General features: G+C 54.0%; 1 protein-coding gene across 7 annotated transcripts in view; it reads left to right on the forward strand.

Annotated features, from left to right (window-relative positions):
• Nucleotides 1-21,270, forward strand: part of SSBP3 (single stranded DNA binding protein 3) — a 59,473-nt gene that overhangs the window by 13,709 nt on the left and 24,494 nt on the right. For 4 of the 7 annotated variants that reach the window (XM_026086940.1, XM_026086941.1, XM_026086945.1 and 1 more), the window contains exons 1-2: nt 674-724; nt 18,500-18,589. In XM_026086940.1, the coding sequence (XP_025942725.1) occupies nt 689-724; nt 18,500-18,589 (126 nt within the window). In that variant the 5' untranslated portion in view covers nt 674-688. Of the gene's footprint in view, nt 1-673; nt 725-18,499; nt 18,590-21,270 lie in introns of those variants that run through there. The other 3 variants (XM_026086942.1, XM_026086944.1, XM_026086943.1) reach the window with 1 other exon arrangement.

Raw genomic sequence — 21,270 nt, forward strand, 5'->3', positions numbered from 1 at the left:
ACCCCCTGCAGCTGGGCTGATCTGCAGGAGTGATTTATAGGAACAATTAATAGTGGCTTGTTTCTGGGCAGCCCCCACCGAGCTGCCACCCAACTTGAAGCAGAGGGGAGGGCTGCGACCTTGCAAGCCTCGGGCTCCGCATCCTGCCCGGCTTTGAGTTTCGGAGGAGCCGGCTGCCAGCGGTGCCACGTGAGCAGCACCCACCCGGCAGGATGTGCTGCGCGGGGTGTGGGGGGGTCCCAACCGGCATGTGATGAGCCCGGAGCTAGACTAGCCCCCGAGGGTGACGCTCGCGGGGAAAACCACAGAGAGAGCATGAAAGGTCCCTTGCTGAGGAGCAGAGGGTTCCTTGCCCACCTCTGCCTCCCCCCCGCGGTTTCGGCTTCGGTTCTCTAAACAGCACAGAAAGCAAGCGTTGGCTCAGGTAATGGCAGCGGGGCTGGGAGGAGGGAGCTGGGTGCAAGTCGGATATGCCAGGAGATATGTTTCCACAGGGCTTTGACAGATGCACTCTGGCAGGTTTCGCCGCAGCAGTTTAAGATCTTACTGCTCCCAGCCATCTGCTTTGCCCCTCTGCAACAGGTTATAGTCCCCGTGGCAGAGAGGAGCATGTGCCTGCTCTCGGCTCCCCGTGCGCAAAACCCGCCGTCTCACCTCGAGCTTGCTTTGATGGCTGGTTTCAGCTGAGATGCCAGATTGCAAAGCGAAGCAGCTGTGGAAGAGGGTACGTGTCGCCTGCCGCCGGCTGGCGCAAGGGCAGTAACCCTGCGTGCCGGGGGCGGGCGAGCAGGCTGGCGGGGAGGGAGGCGCGCTGCCGCGTCCCTTTGCGGCAGTTGCTGGAGGCTGCTAGCTGGGCTGGCCGGCGAGGACTGAGGAGCCCGTGGATTTTCTTCCTCGCACTGGGTCTCTGCAGCCTTATATGCGCGCGTTCACGTGTTGCATCTTTGCTCGAGTTTGACACGTTTCAAAACTGATCTGTTTGCTTAAGATTTAAGCCGTGTCGGCGCTGAGAGAGCTTTGCTAGTGAAGGAGCACTGGTTTGCTGTCCCGGTAAAGCTCTGCTGCGTACTGTTCAAACAAAACCCCTCTCCCCGAGGGACGACGCAAGCTACAGCGTTACAAGTGTGAGATACGGCACTTAGGAGGTCACGCGTCTCGCATTAGAGTGTGACTGAAGCGACGTGCTGGTTCTCGTATGACTGATGGGCTCGGGGAGTTTTAGGAGAGCCGGTGCCGCTTCTGCGGGAGACGGGTGCAGGATGGTTGGCAGCTTCGCACCTGCGCAGCCTTCGAGTGTTGTGAAATGCTGCGTGGAGGGCAAAGCTTTTTTTAAAACCAGTTTTAAAACCTCACCTTGGAACTTGTAGGAATAAATATCCCGAAGCCTGGTTTGAAACAAGGCAATCCCCTCTTCGCCGGCCTTCCCAGGTGCGTGCTTGTAAGTCCTGAGCTAAGGTGGTCTGTCTGGAATAGCTCTGGCTTCATCCTGAGGCAGGACGACTTTTCTCCATGCGCATTAGGGGATGCACGGCTGGATTGAAAAATCCGGTGAGTTCTTCTCTTGGACACACCAGCATTTCTTATCAGCCTGTCTGAGGCTGCTCTCAACCAGTCGCTGAGAGACCACAAACAAGACATGAGCTCTCCTTCCCGGAAGAGAGGTCCCCTGCGGAGCCGGGGATCGGAGAAGCCTTCGGGCACTGTGCGGGGGATTGTTTGGGTTTCCGGTGTTCTYGATGTGCCCGGTGATTCACAGCTGAGTAAGAAGACGAGATTCCCTGCTGGGAAGTACCAGTCAGATCTGGATCTCGTACGGGATGTTGAATGTTCGCTGTGGGGGCTGGCCCCTGCTTGGAAGAGGGGCTGTACATCCCTCTCTGCCTCCATCGCACATGGTACAATGCTCCCCTGCTCCTCGTCTTGTAGCAATAAAAAGTATTTTTATTTTCTCCCTGGCAGTACTGCAAACCTCATGAGAGGATACYGAGGTACACGTGTCGGGTTTGATCTCAGCCGGTTGTCCTGAGCAGGTACTGCTAAATCCTCTTGTCGCTTGGTTTCAAAATTGGAAAAGAAGGTTTCAGGAATCCTTGGAGCTCACCTTTCGTAGAAAGCTTGGGATTTCCTGAGCCTGCCCAAACTCCTTCAACGAGGGCTTTCCTCCTGCCGCCCCGGTGTGACTGTCAAGTCGCTCCCGAAGGCTTGCCGAGGGCCGGCCAGCTCTCGGAGCACAACCGTGGTGCTGCGGAGGGTTTCCAGGCCAACCTTTGAGACGCCGAGGACTCGCGTTCGCAGAAGCCTTCAGCGCGTTGCGTTTGTAACGCAGGAGACCCCCAACAGAAAACCTTGGCCACGCTGGGCCGAAGCGGTGAGGAACCRGGCCCCCGTTTTGCGGCTGCCCTTTGCCGGCCCTCTTTCCTGAGCCCGCGACGGCCGCCTGGCCCCCTGCGCCCGAGCCTCGCCGAGCCTTGGCGCCGAGGGTGGGCCGCCGGCCCCTCCAGCCCCTCTCCGCGTGTGGCATCTAGAAACGTTTCGGTGCTCCTTCCCCGTAGGAGCCGAGCACCCGCGGGGAGGAGCGCGGTGGCCGGTGCGACCGTGCTCTACGGCCTCGGGCTTTGCTTTCGTGGCAGCACGCGTTGGTCGTCAGTGACAGCTAGCCCCAACGCCTCCGAAGCATCCATGTCCCTCCCGCCCTGCGCAGCAAGCTGCGTTTTGGGGGGAGACACCAACTTTAATTCAGCCGGTACGTTCTGGCGAGCCCGTTTTGGCAGCACGCGCTGGCATTCGGTATTTGGGTGGCGGGGAGGAAGAAAGCATGCAGCGGTAACTTGCTACCGAACACAGCCGTCTTCAGAAATGTGCAGCCAGTCTGTCACTCGCGGTTAATTTTAGGGCTGCGGCAGATGCGCCGCAGCGCGTGGCGCTGCCGCGGCTCGGCTCGACGCGCCGCTCCCCCAGCGGTGCGCGGCCGCCCCGCTCTGCGCTTCCTGCCCCCGCGCGGCTCCGCGGCTCCGGGCAAAGTCCGGYGGCTTTGTTCGCCTCCGGCTTTGCCGGCAGCTTCTGCAAGGCGCCGGACTTTGCACGGGCGCAGCCGAGGCCAAGGGTGAAGGCTTCCCTTGGGCCGACTCCGCTGCGGGAGATGGGAGCCTCGGTCAGCGGGGCAGTGCCAGACCCCAGCGAGAGCAGGAACGTGTTAAATTGCCACCACGGGGTTTTTTTTAGGCAACTCAAAGCCTGTTTTGTTTTGTTCTGTTTGTTGTTTTTAGGCCAAATGCCATCTCTGCCTCAATTTAAGGCATTTCTTTCCCTCCATTGGCATATTTAATACTTATCAGTAACATTGCATAGAACACGCTACAAAGCTGCTTGCTAAAAATGGTAATTATTTGTTAACCTGCCGTTTTGTTATAAGAGGGGAGGGATTTTTTTTTTTTAAGGGCCCTTTTGTGAAAAATTTACTCTTCACAGCTCAGTAGGCAAGTCAATTACGGGCCTTTCTGAGCGGCCGCTCTGCAGCCCGCGCGCGCGAGGTTGCGCCGCGGCGGCGCGGGAGGAGAAGTGTTGCCGCTTCTCTAGGTACACAAAGGCCATTTGAATATCTGTGAAAGGTTACAGCCGCGCTTGAAAAGGTTTGCGTATTGTTGCCCGAAGATGGTGGCCACCGAGCCGTCGGCTTTTTGTCTGAGTGAAACGGGCATCTTGTCGGGGCCGGGCAGATGGTGTTCACCTGCTCCGGACGAACTCGCTCGCCGTCGCCTTTGGGGTGGCGGAATAATAACAGACAGCTGCTAGCAGGAAAATAGGCTTAAGCAAATGCGATATTTTGGCATTCAAATGCTTGGAAGCGCGCGGTGAGAATGGGGGAGCGTCCGCCGTATTTGCATTCGTTTCCCCGCGCTCCCCGCGGCAGGAGATAACGCACGGGAGCGGGATGCTTCCCGCGGCGCGGGTGCCGATCCGCCAGCAGAGCCACCCGGGCGCTTTCGGAGCGCGGCCCTGGCGCCGCTGCCTCTGCCGCTGTTCTTCTCCGCGGCCGCGATCCCAGCGCCTCGGTGCCTCCCGCGGACCTGCTGGCGAAGGCGGTGCGTGGCGAGACGCGCCGGCCGGGGCGGTTTCGCGGCAGCACGTGCTGGCGTACGTGACRCACGCCTCCCTCTTCCCTCCCGGCGCCTCCTTCCTGAAGCATCCGACTCGCAGAACAATGAGCGGGGCCGTTTTCCACGGAGGCCACCTTGTTTCCCACCACGCCACAAAAACAGGCTCCTTGGCGTAACCGCGTAGCGCTCGGGGTGTTAGCTAGGGGTCCTTGAGATTTAGATAAGGGTTAGGCACCAGGCACCTCTGCCTTGCGGTTCCCAGCAAGAAGCAGTAGCTTATTTTATACAATCAGTCCATGTTTGTTTAAGATACCATCGCAAACGGCGACTGTAACTTTATTGATAAGGGCAGCTAGTTGAAATGGGAAGTTGCAAAAAATAAAAAAACATTCCTTCTGCGTGCCCATTCTTAACATGAAATCACGCCTGTGTTTTGGGTGCCTTCGAGGYGCTACGTGGTGTGCTGTCTAGCCTATGTGATTGGCAATATCCTCATTAGCTGTTAGTAAATCCTTCGAACAAGGAAAAACTATGTTTTTAAATGCGTGAAGTGCGATGGTGTGGTGTTTTTAGAAAGCCATGGATTTTTTTTTTCCTTTTAAATTAGATTACCAATTTAAATCTAGCTTCTCTTGTAACCCCTTCCAAAATTTACTTGGCAATTTCAAACTATAACAAGGCAGAAAAAACAGAAGCAGTGATTTGTATAGGCACTGCGAAACAGAAGTCTATCTGCCAAAGCCAACAGCTTCCTGATTTAAAAAAAAAAAAAAAAAAGAATTAAAGCTGTATTGCATGCTTTCAGTTTATTAATGTTTACATAGCATCAGAGCTGCATGGCTCTTAACAAACAAGATACGGTCCCTGTCTTGGAGGGCTTACGATCCAAAGCGTGTCTGTGAAGTAACCTGCCCCAAAGGCTTATTCTTTGCCCCAAAATGATTCTGAAAATGGTGACTGTGCGATTGAAGAGGGGAGGCATTTGTCTGCTTTCACATACCCTAACATGGAGGGTTTTGGGAAAAAAAAAAAAAAAAAGATCTTTAGCAGAGGAGCTGTTTCGTGTCGCTGCCTTGGACGATCGGTTGAATTTGGCAAGGGGCTGGGGACTGTTCAAGGTGTGTTTGGCCTCGCTGCGGCTTTTTCAGCTTATTGCGCCCTCGCGTCTCCGTTGCACCCTCGGATAGGGGTCCCCAGCCTCGACCGTCCCCCCTTACATCTTGAGGCAGCTTCTGCCTGTTTCTTTTCCGCTGTTGCTCCGAGTAGCCCTCCTTCCTCCGCAGCGTCGCCAACGCCTGCGAGCGCGCGGCAGCCGTCTTCCCCGGGGCGCCGGGGCGTGCAGCCCCCTCGCCGCCGCCTTTCGGGACGCCGGGGCCTGTTGCATCGCCTGGTTACCCGCGCCGTCCCTCGGCGGCGGCCCCGGAGAGCAGGCAGCGCCGCGGGAATTGGGGGGTGAAGCAGGGGAGTCGCTCGCCGGCGTCTCCAGYCCGCGCGGAGCCTCGCCTGGCGTCGCCGCGCCGGCGTGGGCTGCTGCGGCCGGCGGGCGCGGGGAGGGAGCTTCCCCCGGCTCCGGCGGCGGGCTCGCGGCCGGGCAGCCTGCCTGCGCTGCCGCTTCGGCCGTGCCTGGCCCCTGCGGCAAACGGGGCCGAGGCGAAGCCCCGGCAGGCACAGCGGGAAGGGAGGGAGGTGAAGAGCGGCGCCCAGGACCAGGGCGGTGGGATGGCGGAGAAGCAGCCGCTCGTTAGCTGGGTTTCTCCTTAATTTGGGCTTTTCAAAGGTAGGTAAATAAGAGAACTCGATTTGGAGAGCTCCTCGCTCAGCTGCAGCTTTCGAGGCGAACATGAAAGGAGATGAAATGCAAGTACATGTGTGTGTCCAGAAGGGAAGCGCGCTGACGAGCATGTGGCTGAGTGACCCCGCGTAATTATAACATGATGGTAGCGGCACATGAAGTGAGAAGCGTTGCAGGGAGTAAACACCCATCTGCTTTAACTCTCACAACTTTGCAGAGAACTCTGGCAAATTACCTCTCCTGGTGGCTTTGTTTAGCGGGGCTTATTTTTTTTCCTTTAAAAAAAAAAAATCTGAAATTGATCTGTGAGCTTTCTGTAGGGCTCGTGTAGGTACACAAGAAACAAATCCAGAGGGAACCGCTAAGTATCTGGTATAAGGGAAGGAAAACAAATTGTTTCCTCCTTTTAGCAGCAGGGAGGTTATCCGCCTGCGTACGGGCAGGGTGGGGAAGCAGAAGTGGGGCTGCCTTGGTTGTCGCGCGACGGAGCAGTCGATAAAGCTSAACGTCACGTGGTGATAGATGAACGGCAGATTAATAGTTCTAAGCAATTGCATTATCTAATGAAAATTTTATATAATTATTTTATATAACTTTTTTGGCAGGTGGACCCTTAAATGGAGAGTATTGATTGCTGGAAAAGAGCCTGGCATGTCTGCTGCTGGGATTATTAGAGGAGAATTTATAGTAATTAATACCTGTGTATTTACATCATTTTCCAGGCTGCTAATTGTGTGAAATCCATTTGAGCTGTTTTGGCAGTGCTGGAGAGTTCATAAACTTTTTTTAATGTTTAGATTGGAAGTTGATTTTGTGCTGAGGTGTTGGGACTCTGCAGAGCTGCCTGTAACTCTTACGCCGCCGGCGGAGGAGAGGGCGGCAGCGTTCCCGTGCGGCGGGCAGGTCCGGCAAGGCTGGACCCTCCCGTTGCACCGGCCCCGGTGGCCTTCACGCTCCCTGGGAGCTCATCTGGAGGGGATGGAAGAGAGAGAGGAACTTAATTTTCTTGATCTCTTCAGCTGCCCCTTAGCAGAGCCTCGGTCCGGCACAGCCCCGAAGGGCAGCCGGGCCGGAGCGGCCTCAGGACCGCCGGGATGCTCCCGCCGAAGCCACGGGCTCCATAAGCAGCTTCCCCACTTGCAACATAGGATGAGAGGCCTGGAGGGCTTGCAGGTTTGGGGGTCTGCAGGACGGGGCAGCTTCAAGTTGCAAGCGTGGCTGTAGGTACRGTATTGTGCCGGCGGCTTTCTGCTTTAGCCCCAGACTGCCGTGGGGAACGCAAATGTTTATTCCCAGAGTTTCGGAGGAAAAGCCTGCGCGCAGGGATTAAAACAAGGAGTTGCTGTGAAGCTTTTCAATAAGGACATTGAAAATACCTTCTTTCACCACCTTTCTGGCCTGTACCAAATCCAGAATTGCAGGAGACCAAAGCAGCTTAACCCTTGCGTTGAATTTTCCGGCTGACCAGCCGTCGGACCGGCGCGGTCGGCGCGTGCGCGTGCGTACGTGAATGCACAGCGATTCTCCGTCGGATAGCTCTCATCTCTAAACACCTCTCGGAGTCAGGGGAAGTGCTAGTTTTTCAAACACTTGGTTGTCAGCAGTTACTAGTAAGCCTTACTTAACTTCCAGGAAGTTTTCCTGTGTAACCCGTCGGTACACACACTTGCATGCAAAAGCAAGCCTATTCTTGTTTAGTCTGTCTTACACCTTTCATTTTTATCCTGCCCCCCCCACCACCTTTTTTTTTTTTTTTCCCCTTTAATTTGGTTGCTGTGAAATTTTGCAGCGCTGCCAAGTTATTTCCTTGGGATATATTTAGATAAAGCAAGATCAGCAGAGAGTGATGTGTGTTTGCGTAAGGATGTTTGTAAATGTTAGCAGTAACACTGTCAGGATTGTGGAGCAGATGTCCGTGAGATGCTACCAAGATCCTTATTTACAAACTTGTAAATGACTGAAGGGGTTTCCTTCCCGGGGATAAGGGGGCCGCCTACTTAAGAGATTAAAATCCTATTGTTTTGTGACTGAAGCTGCTCTGGTGGAGCTGCTGTCTCAGATTATCCTTTACAAGGAGAAAAAGCTCTGTATTAGCTTGAAACACCATTGAACTGTTTTGCCTTTTTTTTTAAAAGCTCAGGCTTCAAATGCGAAAATAATGGCGTTGGTTTTGTTTCCCTTTTTTTTTTTTTTGTGGGGGTGGGGGGGATGTCACCCGGTGTTGCTCGTTCCTGGCTGAGCCATAAACTGCTGCTTTTGTTTCCCAAAAGGGGGTTTCCTTGCTGCGTGGCTCTCGGTGCATTTTAAGCAATCACAAAAGTCTTGTATATATTACAAGTATAATTAAGTTAAACTTGTATTCACCAAAAAGCATCCCTTGCAGCAAAATTCAATGTCCCAAGAGAGTGATATTAATGGCATTTGGGTAGAGCGTATGATTATACTGCAACAATCTTTTCTGAATCTGTTTTGTCTTCTTCTACCAACGCACAAAGCTTTGTCCCAGGCTTTTTTTCTTTCTTTCTTTTTTTTTTTAACCTTCTATCATCCTAAAATAAAGGAAAACCAGTTTGTCTCCTGGAGCCTCAAGCCCAGTGGCTTGCAGTGGAGAAAACATCAGCCTCCAGCTCTGTGCTGAGGTTGTTCTGCAGAGTATCTCAGCTCCCTCTTCTTCCGCAGTTCGGTGGCTGTAGGTATGATGTGCTCTGAAAATAACATTAGTGCCCTGCTGTTAGCAAGTGGTTATGGTTTGTTTGGAGTTAAGGCAGCAAGCCGGTTCTTGGAAGAAGTTCTTCCACCATTTTTTCTCCCATCTCTGCTCTTCATAGAGTTGAAGACTTGGTCTTGAACCTGTTTGAATCAACGCAATGCCAAATAGAAAGGGAAGTTTATTTTCGAACTGTCAGGGATTAGCTGGAGCCGCGTAGGACCAGCAATAGCGACCTGCAGGCACCACTGAAGTTGCTAATCTCTTGCACGTTCTCTTCGTTTGAGAACGTAACTGCAACCTGCACACGCTGGTAGGGTTAGAGTCAAACTAGCCGTATTTAAAGCTTGCATGGAAATCAGCTGCAGTTCTGTGACGGACGGCGTGTGCTGGTGTGCACACAAAGCAGCCCCCGGGTTGGAAGATCCYTTTGTAACGGAGAAGTTTTCTTCTGAAGGTGAAGCTGTTTTTAGCTCGGAGGTTTATTGATGTGGAAATAGAAAGTTGTGAGTAAATTGGGCAACCATTGGTTTTACTGTCCTTTGCAGCTTAATTTTTAAGTGTTCTTCCAAGGAGGCAGCAACCTGTTATGAATCTTTACAGTTGCAAGGTATTAGCACTATATGAGAAACAGTAAAACATCATTACTATTTCGCAGGGAGACTCTTTCCAAGGAGGTTGGTGCCTCATTTGCAAAGGGCTCTTCTTTCTTTCTCCTGTTGCTTCTCACACCTCCTCCCGGTAGGGACTTTTGAAGGTGTCGGCACGATGCGGATATGAAAAACGGCAGAGAAGGCTTTCAAGTGATGTGATTTGCAAACGTGGGGCAGGCTGCGAGGCGCCGCAGCGGGCRATCTGTGCCTGCTGGGAGCGGTTCTCCTGCCCCGCACGTGCACGGACGTGGGGCAGAGCCGCTGCGAACGCGCTGCAGCGCTTAACGTAACGAGTCGCGGTGGCCTCAGGCCGGCCAGCGCACGCTGTCATGTGTGGTGGGCTTAAATTTTCTTTTTTCTTTTTTTGATTGATGCAACACAGATGCTACCACCAACCCAAAGATGGGACTAATGCAGAAAATCATCTGATGTTTAGATCTGTATGAAATGGTCAACATACTGTCATCCTCTGACATTAATCAGATTACTGTGAGGTGTGGGAGTGTTCTATTATTAAATTTAAAACCTCGCTGTATAAGATGAAGGCAGCTTTAATGAGATGAAAAGGCTTAACTGGAGTCCAATTAAATTCAGTATTACCTGTTTATGCGGGCTGCCTAAGTCCTGACCCACGCACTGATTTCTTTCTCGTGCTCCAAAGCCTGTGCTGTAGGCAAAGAAAATAAAAGAAAACAGATCGATCACCAGCGTGTCCTGACCACCTCTGAACACTTGCGCTGGAGATGTGAACTTGTGCCGGGTGGCCCAGGGCCAGGTTTTAAAAAAGGCACATCAAGATGATGCACGTAAAGTGACTACGAACCTGTCAAACGCTGCTTTCTCACTTACGATGACTTTTGGGTAGCGGCTGCCGAGGCAGCGGCCGTCCACCAGCGCTCCATGCTGCTCCCTCGCTCCTCTGGGGCCGCGCGGTGGGAGACACATCGGAAATCCTCCGCTCTGCTCTTCCAGCCCGCGCGTAAAAGCGTTGCAGAGCACAGATTTTGGGGCAAGTGACTACTCGGTGTCTCCAGCAGGAATTAGGCAGGCAAGCCCGGCTCTCCCCATTTTGCAGAGCGTGCCAGGGGAAAAGGCGGGCAGCAGGGATCCCCAGGGGGAGCGGAGCAGCCGGGAGCGGGGTCCAGCAGCCCTCCTCTAACAGCCAGGCTGCTTTCCGTGAGGAAATGCGTTAACTTCATTAAACTCCCTTCACGGTCCGTGGGACACGGGGACACCGGGTCAGGGAGGAAAGGAGGGGAAGGGATGCCACCGCGGTCTGGGAGCACCTTTCGCATTGCGAGAAGAGGAGAGGGAATCGGAGCGGGAGGGAGGTGAGTCTGCACCCTTCGGGGTCCCGGCATGCACCGCTGGGCTTGTGGCACGAGAGGCGGCCGGAGAGGAAAAGGGAAAGAACATCCTGAGCCAAAAGAGCAAATGTTCGGCCATCCTCTTTTTTTTTTCTTTTTTTCTTTCTGTGTTTTCTTTTTTCCCCCCAACATAAGGTCTCCTCTCAGTGCTGTTAAGATCCTTGCTCCTCCCTGTCTCGTTCCCCCAGCCCATCTGCCAGGTTGTGCAGCGAGGCCAGGGCCGCTTGTTCCCGGGATGCTTCCCACGAAGGGGAAGCAGTCCAGCAAGGGGCGAGGACCAGTCAGCTACTGGGCCTCGCATCCCGCTGCTGGGATTCGCCRCTCTGAGGGAGCTTGGGTCCCATTTCTGCAGGAATGGGCTGGAGAGGCGAGGACCCTGCTCCTGAGGGCCTCTCGTGGTGGTGCGACTCATCCATGGTGGGGTACCCAGGGCTCTGGGGGTTTTGTGCTCCTCTGCTGGCTGTCAACATCTTGTCACCAATGTTTTGAGGTTTTAAAATATATATGTGTGTGTTTTTGGTGAAAAACAGCCCCTGGATGTCGGGGTAAGCTCTGCGCTCACCAGAGCAAGTTGGCTGTGTGCACAACTCACAACCGCAGCACCCCGAATGTGTAATAGAGGAATCGGCTCAAATTTAACATAGCATAAATATTGCTGGTACGGACTGGGACCTGTTGGACCTCTCTCCTGCTGGGAGAGGGGAGCGCTCGGGATATCGGCAAGGCAGCCTGGCCTGGCGGGAGCCCTGCGGATCTGTGCAGGGATTGAGAGCAGACGGTGAGGAGCTGATTGCTCTTGCTCAAAGGAGATGTAACCTCCAGCAAATACAGGGAGCTCTTGGTCTGCAGCGYGCTCAGGCCACCTTCGCGCTGGTCCTCGGTAGGCTGGCTCTGCGGGACGGCCCTAAATTTGTCCAGGCGAGAGCTGAAGGTGTTGAAAATGAAGAATCAGTGCGTTATCCAGAGGGTGAACAGTGGCTTGCGTTGAAGCTGCGCTTTGGGAGAGTCGTGGCTCACYAGCTTCCCAACTTTGGCTTCTCAGGGATGGCTCCTTTTTGGCAGGTATTTATTTTCTCTATGAAGTAACCAATTACCCAAGTGACATGACGCTGATGTGGGCTGGGCTGAGACTTTCTGGGGCTATCTTAAGCTACCTAAACGCTGGAAGGCTTATCTCGGGGGTTGTCAGAAACCACAATAGACCCATCGGCAGATGCAAGCYGAGGTGTGCGGAGGTTGAACTACTTAACCAAAGATTACAAGACAAGCGGTGAGCGGGGCTGGAGGGGACCCACGCGGCTCAGCTGAGCCARCGTCCTTACCCCCGCGGTCGCCAGCCCGGCCCGGCCTGGCCGTGGAGCAAGGCTCGGCGCGGGGCGGAGGGCGATCGCGTGCAACGGGGCAGGATTTGGCCCGCGAAACTCTGCTAGGTCTTGCTGGTGACTCATGGAAAGATGCAAAACAGGTCTCGGGTTGAATTTGCCGTTATTTAGGAGGGGCGAAGGGAGGGCGGCAGGAAATCCCTACGGGCTGTCAACAGGGAGGGAATCACCAGAGCCACCACCACCTTCTTTTCTTATCAGATTTTCACATCTAGAAAGATTTTAACTCTGTGTTTTTTAAAAACACCGAGCCCCGGCGGGGTGCGAGCGCCCCCCCTCCTCGCCGCCCGGCCAACAACAGCACGAGGGGAGAGGTTTCCCTGGGGGGCGAGCGGCGCTCCCGCGGAAAGGCTCCCCTCCCGCCGGGGTCGGTGCCGGCCGGACGCCCTCCCGTCGGCCGGCTTCCAGCGCCGGGTGCTGACGCGGCGGCCGGGCTGCGTTGCCGCCCCGCAGGAGCTAGGGCCGGCGAGCGGCCGCTGGCATCGCCCCGCCGGGGCTCGTGGGGGCTCCCGCCGGCGCCGGCGCTCCCGCACGGGCTCTGCTCCCGGCCCTGCCGCCCGCTTCGGAGGACGGCGTCGCGGGCGGGCGCCGTTGTTAGTTTTTGGCAGTGGCACCGGCTCGAATGGCTTCCTCGCGCACGGGAAGGCTGGTGTTTAGTACCGCCGCTTTCCCTGCTGATATGCTGTTCCAGTTAGCAGGGTTTCTGGCAACGCAGCCAAACGGCACATCTTTTTTTCCTGCTTTTTTTTTTTTTTTTCCCCTTTAACCTGATGTCAGTGGGCCTGCATGAGTGGACTCCTACAGATAATTTAAGTATCCGGCTTCTAGCTGTGTTGTTTTGTCCAATTTCTATTGCATTCTGACCTACATCATTCTTTATTTGCAAAGCTATACTTGCAGGCAGCAGTAATAAATCAATTAATGACTCTGATGAATCGTTTAATGGCTGACAAAATAACACTACAGTCAACAGCTTGGATCTCTACAGCAGTACCAGAAGATGCTGGTTGACTCAGGGTAGGGAGACGAAACAGAGACTGTTAGCTCAATTAGTGCAATTAGTGTGCGATTTAAAGGCTTAGACGGCATCTGCTGGCGTACCAAGTTGGTGTGTTAACTGAGTGTCTAGGTTTGGAAGCGAAATGCAGTGATCCAGATTGTCATAATTCTACTTGCTTGCTTCCACTAAAAAAAGAAAAAAAAACCCAACGTATGTGGGAAAGCTATATATATTTCCCACATATATACATATATATATATGCCTCAAGAATTGCGTTTTGTTTCCAGCACAGAACAAATTTACCATCTAATAAAATGCAAATGAGCATGCATACTGGCTGTGCAATAGCTGTCACAAAACTAGCCCCCCTGTAAGGAGGTGAATTATCCAATTCCCACTCAAGTTGAATGCCAGTAATAAACCCAGCCCAGGAGCACGGAGGGATTTGAACAATCCCAGGAATCGCAGAATGATTTTAGGAACTGGATCCGTGACCTTTTCTCTTATTCGTCAAGGTACCGTTTCTGGAAATCGCTTGATGTGCTGTCATCTGGCACAGGTTCCGTGTTGCCACTGGAGCAAAAATGAATTTTGCATGGCAATCAGGAGCCTTATTTAGCTAATAAGCAGATGACTTCCTCCCTCCCTCCCTCCCCGTTCTTGTCCCGCTACCGTGGTGGGTGCTGGTCTGAGCGCGGTGCGCCCTACCTGGGTGCTCGGAGCCACCTGGGCCCGCAGCCTCGGGATGCTCCGGCTCCGCTCTCGCCTGCTCTGGGTTTCAGCACCGGCAGCGATGTGAGTAAGTTACTGTGGCCAGCGAGGTTTTACCACCCAGAAGTGACTGTCAACGTGCATGTAACAAGATGTGATTTGCCTAATACTGCGTGTTTATTGGGGTTGGCAAAGAGCTTTTAACATAACTAGACAAATAAAAACAGCATGTGATTATAATGCGATAATGAACGCGGTGGCACAAAAGCTTTCCCGGTCTTGCACTGTACAAATGCTGCTGGGTTACCTGCTGTCCCTGGCACCACCTCTGCCTTGCTAGTCCGTCTCGTGTCCTGCGGTAGCAGATATTTTCCTGTGTTGCAAAAGGGTAAGGAGGTGCCTTCTGGGGAGCTGCTTTTACAGATCGAACAAAGCGTAAAACACCGCCGAGCTGCCGGACGTTGATTCCCGTCGTCTTTGGCTCTGCCCGCCCGTGCCAAACCCGGGCTGCAGCGGATTCCCCGCCGCGACGCGCCTCCGTCCCGGCAAGCGTCCTCCCAAAAGCAACGCCCGGCGCAGAGCCCCGCGCGGGGCGCAGCCAGGAGGTGCTTCCCGCGGTTCGTCCCTCCGCAGCCCCGGCCCGCGGGTCAGCCCGTCCCTGCCGCAGCGTTTCTTTCCACGCCGGCGTAAAGCGGAAGGGGAGACGGCTGGCGGGACTGCGGAGCAACACCACCGCCTTCGGCTGCCCGGTGTTTATTTTTAGGCCCTTAAATATTTGCCCTGCCTTTTAGCACGTTGGCAGCTGTTAAAGGCGCTTGACGAATTGCCTCCAGTGGCAGAACGTACCCCTCGATCCCGAAAGATCCCTTTCGGGGGATTTCTGTCCCGGGAGCCCGGCCCGTGCCCTGCCGTCACGTGGGGCCGTGCCACATGCACCCGCGCTTTGCGTCTCCTCCGCGCAAGTCTTCCCCGGAACGCTCAGTACCAACAGCTTTCCTGGCACGTTGTTTTCTTCCAAGTCGTAGCTTCTCTCCTCCTAAGCGGCTCTTTAGTCTGCTCTCTGCTTTTCCCCCCACACCTGGAAGCCCCCGTCGAGCTCGGAGAAGTTCGTGGCAAGAGGTCCTCCGCCAAAGAGCCTGCAGTTGAAGTAAACCCGTTGGGTGCAGCCGGCAGAGGGAATGAGCCCTATTTTTCTGGGAACCCGGTGCTGGAAGGCTCTCCGGGTTGGGGCGAAGGCTCTCCGGGTTGGGCGCCGTCCTCTTCCTCGTCCCACAGCCCTCCCAGACGTGAGCCTCGGTGGAAGGCGGCACCTCGATGGTGGAGCCTGACCCTGGCCGAGCGGCTCTCGGCCGTCGCGCAGGGCTGGGTGCACGGCAAGGATTCGGTGGTCCGGGTTTGTCACCGGCGTGCACCCGGTGTCGCTTCGGTGCCTCTTTCACTGAGCGTTCGCCCATGTGAAGCGGTTTTGTCGAACCGCAGCGGCGCATCTGTCGTTTCTCCAAGGCAAAAGGTGCCTTGGTGTTTACCTTAGCGGTGGTGATGGCGAGGAATAAAACGAAATAAAATGTCGTTTTTGCAGCCTTGTAAATCATTCATCGAGGACTGACCAATTTGGCTCCCATCCGACAGTATGCTCAGGGCACTCGTGGGTTTTTAATTATTGAATTCTGCCAAGTGCCACATGTGCAAGGAACTTTAAATATGCGTTTACACTGCAAACGCGTAGGTGAGGTTGGGGGTGTTTATCGTGGAAAAATATTCTGTGGTTTTGTGGAAAAACGTGCATTTGCTTAAAGATTTTCTTTGGCTGCCTTGCTCTCCTTCCTCTGCTTCCTATTGCCGAGGGAAGGTGGTGTGCAACGTACTTTGGTTCAATACAAAGGCTTAAAAGCTGTATCCGTATATCAAACCGAGGGTCTTTTTGCACCCAAAGTGGGGTGAGCTAGTGCGTGATTTTTAGCCACTGTACGGGGCAGTTTTGTTGCCGTGAGTGCTGAACACACCATGCCGATGTTGGTCTAAATTTTGAGTTACCTTCCTTGCACAGGGTCAAACCTGCACTTATAACACCTTTGCTAATCACGGTGTAGTTCTCCCGCAGCGTGTTTGGGCCCTGGAATACCCAGATATGCGAATGGCATTATTCCAAGCTGGTTTGGGATCTGTTTCGCTTTGGGAGATTCCCCAGCAAGGGATTATGGTGTGCTGGAAATCTCTTGAAACCATAAAATATCACCTTGGCAGCTTTATTGCAATGCTTTCCTCCTTTGGAGGGAAGCGTTTTGCGTGATAGAGGGTTTAATAAAGGAAATTCTAAATGGACTTGCTGCAGTTTGGGGCTTGGTCTTATATATTTTTGCATTAAGAACATTCATCTGCTTTGCAGAGAAACTGCAATATGTTCATGGCCTTGGATTAAGATTTGGTTTTACTTTTATAGCTGACCCACTTGGGGGGATGGAGGGAGGGGGAGAACTGGGTTCACTCCCTCTTCTTTCTATTTTTGCTGCTGTCTGAGTATAAAAAGAGCCGGGAATGGGTAGGCTTATTTTTGCTGCCAGGACTTTTTTTTATTAACTGTAGAAACACTCAGATCTGGCTGTTTATCTGGAGAACTCTGCTGCTGATGGCTCCTTCTCGCAGCCCTTTGGTGGGCTGCGCGCAGCCGAGCTCCTCTCCGGCAAGGCAGATGCGGGAGGGCAGAGCCCCTGCCCCGAGGAGTGGGGAGCTCGGGGACAGACCGGGGGTAGCGCAGGAGCCCTTGATGCCCCGTCCAGACCCAGCCAGAGCTTAGGCTGCCCTCAGTGAGAAATACCCTTCTTTTAGGGAAAAACGCACCGCGTAACCCCGAGGAAGGCGTGCGTCAGCAGTCAACATAACCCAGACCTCGGCTTGCAGCGCTTTCTGGCCTAGAAGAATGAGATTCCCAACCAAATTTTGGGATCCCTTCTTGGCAAAGCTTAGGAAAATAATCCTTCGATTTCCAGGCTGGTCAAGACTCGACATACGGGTTTATCTTGTCTGCTCGCATCTCGCTCCGTTTTGGCTCTTGCCCTGTAAATTAGGGTAAACGGCTGGGATTCGCGCGGCCGCTGTTTGGAGCGGGCAGCGCCCTGTGCGCAGGTTTTCAGCGCGGTCAGGATGCCGCAGGCTTTGGGGCTAAAACCAAGCCCGCAGCCGAATCGCGCTGACCCAGTACGCTCGTGGGATTTCTTTTGCGGAGCTGGTGGATGCGAGCAGAGGCAAAGGGCGCTGCTTCGGCTCCGGGTGCCCGAGTTCGTCGCAGAGCATCCGGGAGCGGGCAGGGAGCAGGCGGGAGCGGCAGGTCTGGCTCAAACCCAATTAGCATTGCCCAGGCTCTCTCCAGAGCTGCCCTGGAAAYGCGCGCTTGCTTGTCTGCAGGTAAACGCAAGCACAACTCTTCGGAGGTCTGGGGTTTTTTTTTTTTATTGTATCGCTTCAGGAGCAGAAGTATTATTCCTAACCCAGAAGGGACGTTTTGTCAGCAGCGGTGTTCAGGGAAGATTTCTTTCCTCCTCTCCGGGTAGGAGACTTACATAATGCTGCTTCTTTCTCGGGGCTGCGGCTGCCAATTACGCGGAGCAGCAAGCTGGTTCAGCGCGCGCCGCTCTTCTTTTGACACCGGCGGAACCTGCCGAATTTAAACGAAGATCTGAAGTTTCCTTCCGCAGGTGAAAGGCCGGAGCAGAGCGGCTCGGCCGCCGAGAGCGAAGGCTCGCCTGTCCGCCCGCGCGGCTCTTTACGTYTACCTCCCGCCGTTATAAAAACGGTCGGTTCGCCCAGCCCAGCCGAGAAGGTGCCTTTTGTTTGGCAGCCGGCTCCGGAGCCGCCCTCCGCGCCAGCAAAACCGCTTTTGTCCACCAGCGTAATATTGCAGAGAGGAAGTAAATATTAGCACGGTTGCTAAGTAGGCGCGAGYGCGGTGGCCCGGCGATCTGCCTCCTCCGCGGTCCCTCCGTCGAGCGGACGACCCGGTGCGGGCAGGCGCCTCGCTAACGAACACGAGCCCGCTAACGAGCCCGTAACACGGAGCACCGGGGCCGGGCGAGGGGCCTGAGCGGAGAGGCGCTGCACGGAGGGAGCTGCTGCTTGGCAGTCGTTACGGGAGGCTGTTTGGAAAATAGTAATAAAAGCCTGGCATGCTTGTAAAGCAGGGGAAGCAGCTTCTCAGAGGGCAGAACCAAACAGCGTCGAAACGGCAAGCGCAGGGGGGTAGGGAGCGAAGGGGAGCTTTTAAGAAGCCTGCAAATGGCTCGTGCCTGAAATGACATGTCAGATGAGAGACCGGGATGGATTAACAAGGCTGCATGTCTGTTGAAATAAATAAATAAGCCGCGGTGTGATCCCCAGTTTTCGCACGGCCATCTTCTCCCTGGGCGAGCTGCAATTTGAGCTCAGCCTGTTTGTTAATGGCTAACGTAAACTGTGTTGCCAGAAGCGCGCCGGCCTCGCGGGGAGCKCTGCCGCGTGAGCAAGGGAGCGAGCGAGCGTGGGTGCTGGGTCACTTGGAAACCCGGAGCAAGCGGGAAAGAAATAGGAAAGCGGGCGCGCGAGCTTCGGCTCCGGCCGGGCCAGCAAAACGGCGAGAGCAGAGGCTGGTGCCCCGCTGGCTCCGAGCATCCTTTGCTCGCTTCCGCGCTCCTGCGAAGCGCTGCGGGGTCGTGGCGGTACCGTGCTCGTTGACTCAGTGCGGTGCGGCGAGGAGAGACGGCCTTTTTCTTCACTCCGCCTCAAAACCAACGTGTTTGTCCTGGTTTTGTTCCCCGCAGAGCGCAGCTGCCGCCCCGAGTCCCGTGCTTGGAAACATTCCCCCGAACGACGGGATGCCCGGGGGCCCCATCCCGCCGGGTTTCTTCCAGGTAGGCTGCCGCTTCTCCTGGTGCCGCTGGTGCTAGGGCGCACGCGTTTCCTTACGCTCTCCATGTCAGCACTGTGATTTTCCAAGGGGATCCTAGCCTAGTACTGTGCCAACATAGATGACCTGTGTATAAATAACCAATACTCTGCTGCTCTTCCACGTTTACTTTCTGTTTTTTGTGGCCTTACAGCAAGTTTATTTGTTGCTCGAAGAGGTTATTTGGTATTTACAATTGATGTTTTTCCAGAGCTGCTTGTTTTGTGTTTGGGTTGAGATTGTATTTGTTCTTTGGTCATAACAGACATGCATAATTGAAAACATTCTGGATTTTGATTCCTGAAACTTTTTCCCCCTCTGGTTAACCACTTGATTTTTTCCAAATGCAATCACTGAAAGCATTAACAAATGCTGGCTTAAGCTACGGCTACAGGCAGAAGCGGATTCAATGCAAGTCCAAATCACTGAACGCCATYGAGGCACCTTGTAAGAAAATACCTAGCAAAATTCCTAAAGTTTCCTTATTCGTTCGTTCTCCCACATTAAGCTCTGATTAAAGACGAGGTAAAGTATGTTTTGAGTGATGCTCACGAAGAGGATTTTAGCAAGCACTTGGAAAAGACGTTTTCAAAACTTTTAATCTGTTTGKTTTTTTTTATTTCTTTTTGTATGTCACAACTGTGCACTAGTTTGTAGCAATGTAAACTGTTAGTGCATCAAAATCTTATTTCTTGAGGAATAAGCACTTGTTCATGTAACAATTGAATGTTCARTGTAACAGTTGAAAAGTATTTGCAAGCTGCTTTTTTATCTGGGCTTGTGATTTGGATATGGGAGAAATTCTTGGGCAGTAGACAGGCGAACTTGATAAACTGCTTGTGATTTATTATGGCGATATCTTAGTGCAATCACAATTTGTGTGTGTATGGGAGTTAGGGAAGAGGGAAGGAGGTTTTTTTCCTCTTTTTAGAGAGATCCCATTTCCTGAACATGCTTATGACAAAATAAGACTATCCGATATTGATTGGTAACCCTAAAACAGGCTAATCTTGTAGCGGTGCTCTGCGACACGGGCTGAAGTGAACAGAAGAGATGCTATCTCGCAGGTCATAGCTGCTGCCAGCAATTCAAGTGCCAAGTTGCTACTTCCAAAAAGCGTGTTTCCAAAATCCTGATCTCATCCTGGTGCAGAGGGGACTGTCCTTTCAGGCGTCCCCGCAGGTCTGGGAGAGTCAAGGAACTAGCTAAAAGTTAGAGGTAGACTTCAAAATTAGGGGTTGGATTTAACGGAGAGGGGAAGATGAAGGGGAGGAATGGCGTTTGTGAGCGCTGCCAGCCGTGCCCCACACGCGCTATGGATGCTTGATGCTTCCCGTGGGCAGGCTCCAAGGTTGCCCCCTTCTCCTTTCTGGCTTTTCTTAGCGTTTTTTGCGCTGGGGCTCTGATTCAGGAACAGAGAGCCCATCCCAGCTTTTTGCCTCTCGTGCAGCCGGGCTGCAAGCTGGGTTCGCCCAGGGCTCCCCTGCCGTGACTTGGGTTGCGGGAAGGTGGGCTCGAAAGCAGCCTCTGTTTCTTATGAGCTTTGGTGTGGGCTGCCTGAAACCTCAGCAGAAACAAGGGGCCGTGCACGCGTCGTGTACCCGGTCCTTGCCGCTCTGGTGGTGCCGAGTGGAGATGCTGCCTCTTTGGAGCTGGAGGAGGGTGCCCGCCTGGCCGTGGCTCGGGTGAGGAGGAGGGAAGGGTGCCCGTGCACATGGGGAGGGGGCATGTGGCTTGCACATGGCATCTCAAGAGATTGCCTTTCCTGAAAGCCCTCCAACATCTGTTTTTCCCTTCCCTACTCGGGGGTAGAGGGGAGGAGGGGAGAAGTGAAGTCCCACCTTTTACACAGTCTGAACATCACCCCCAGGATTTATTGTAGGCGCTCAGCTCGTTCCAGCTTCAGGACGGGCTCGAGACGAGCTCTGGCTGAGGTGTGTTGGAGGCTCTGTGCTGAGCCGTTTGCAGCTCGAGGTTCATTTCTTATCTCTGTAGGAAATTAAAGCGCTGAACTTAAGAGGGCAAAACCAAAAAGGTCACAGGAAATGCAAAGGATTGAAACAGTTACGGTTCTTCTCCCTGACCCTTAATGTGCCAGCCGTGGGACTGGACGAGGTTTCCGGCCGTAACGGGAATGCAGCGTGACCCAGTTCAGTTGGCCTCCCGCGCTGGGAGCCCGGAGAGTGGAGAGAGGATCGGGAGTTTGTGTCTCGTTCTGGCAATGCCATGCTGGCAGGCAGGCCTAAAACAGACCCAGGCATTGAGGCATGGGCACATCATTTTAGAGAAGGCTTTGGAAGTGGAAAAGGCCTGGTACCTGGGGGCAGAGCCTGTCCTGCGGTGTGCTGGCAACGTAGGGGAGCATCAAAGCGGGAGCTGTGAAGGGAGTGGTCCAACACAGCTCAGGTTGCTTCAGCGCCTGCTGCCGAAATCCTGAATTGCCACCTTTGGAGGTGCAAGTTCTGCAGGTTCAGATGTGCAACCCTGTTTGGCAAGGGGGAGAAAATGATATGGGCCATTCTTGGGAGTTGGTGGCCCCAAAAAAGCAAGAAATTGCTTGGAAGAGAAGTGGCTTGCTGGGAAGGGGAGAGGAGTGGAGCCCGCAGTGCCCCGTCTGCAGGCTGCCCGGTTGCGTGGAGAGTCTGC

This window comes from Apteryx rowi, unplaced genomic scaffold (genome assembly GCF_003343035.1).
Source record: "Apteryx rowi isolate R43461 unplaced genomic scaffold, aptRow1 scaffold_7, whole genome shotgun sequence".
Taxonomy (NCBI): domain Eukaryota; kingdom Metazoa; phylum Chordata; class Aves; order Apterygiformes; family Apterygidae; genus Apteryx; species Apteryx rowi.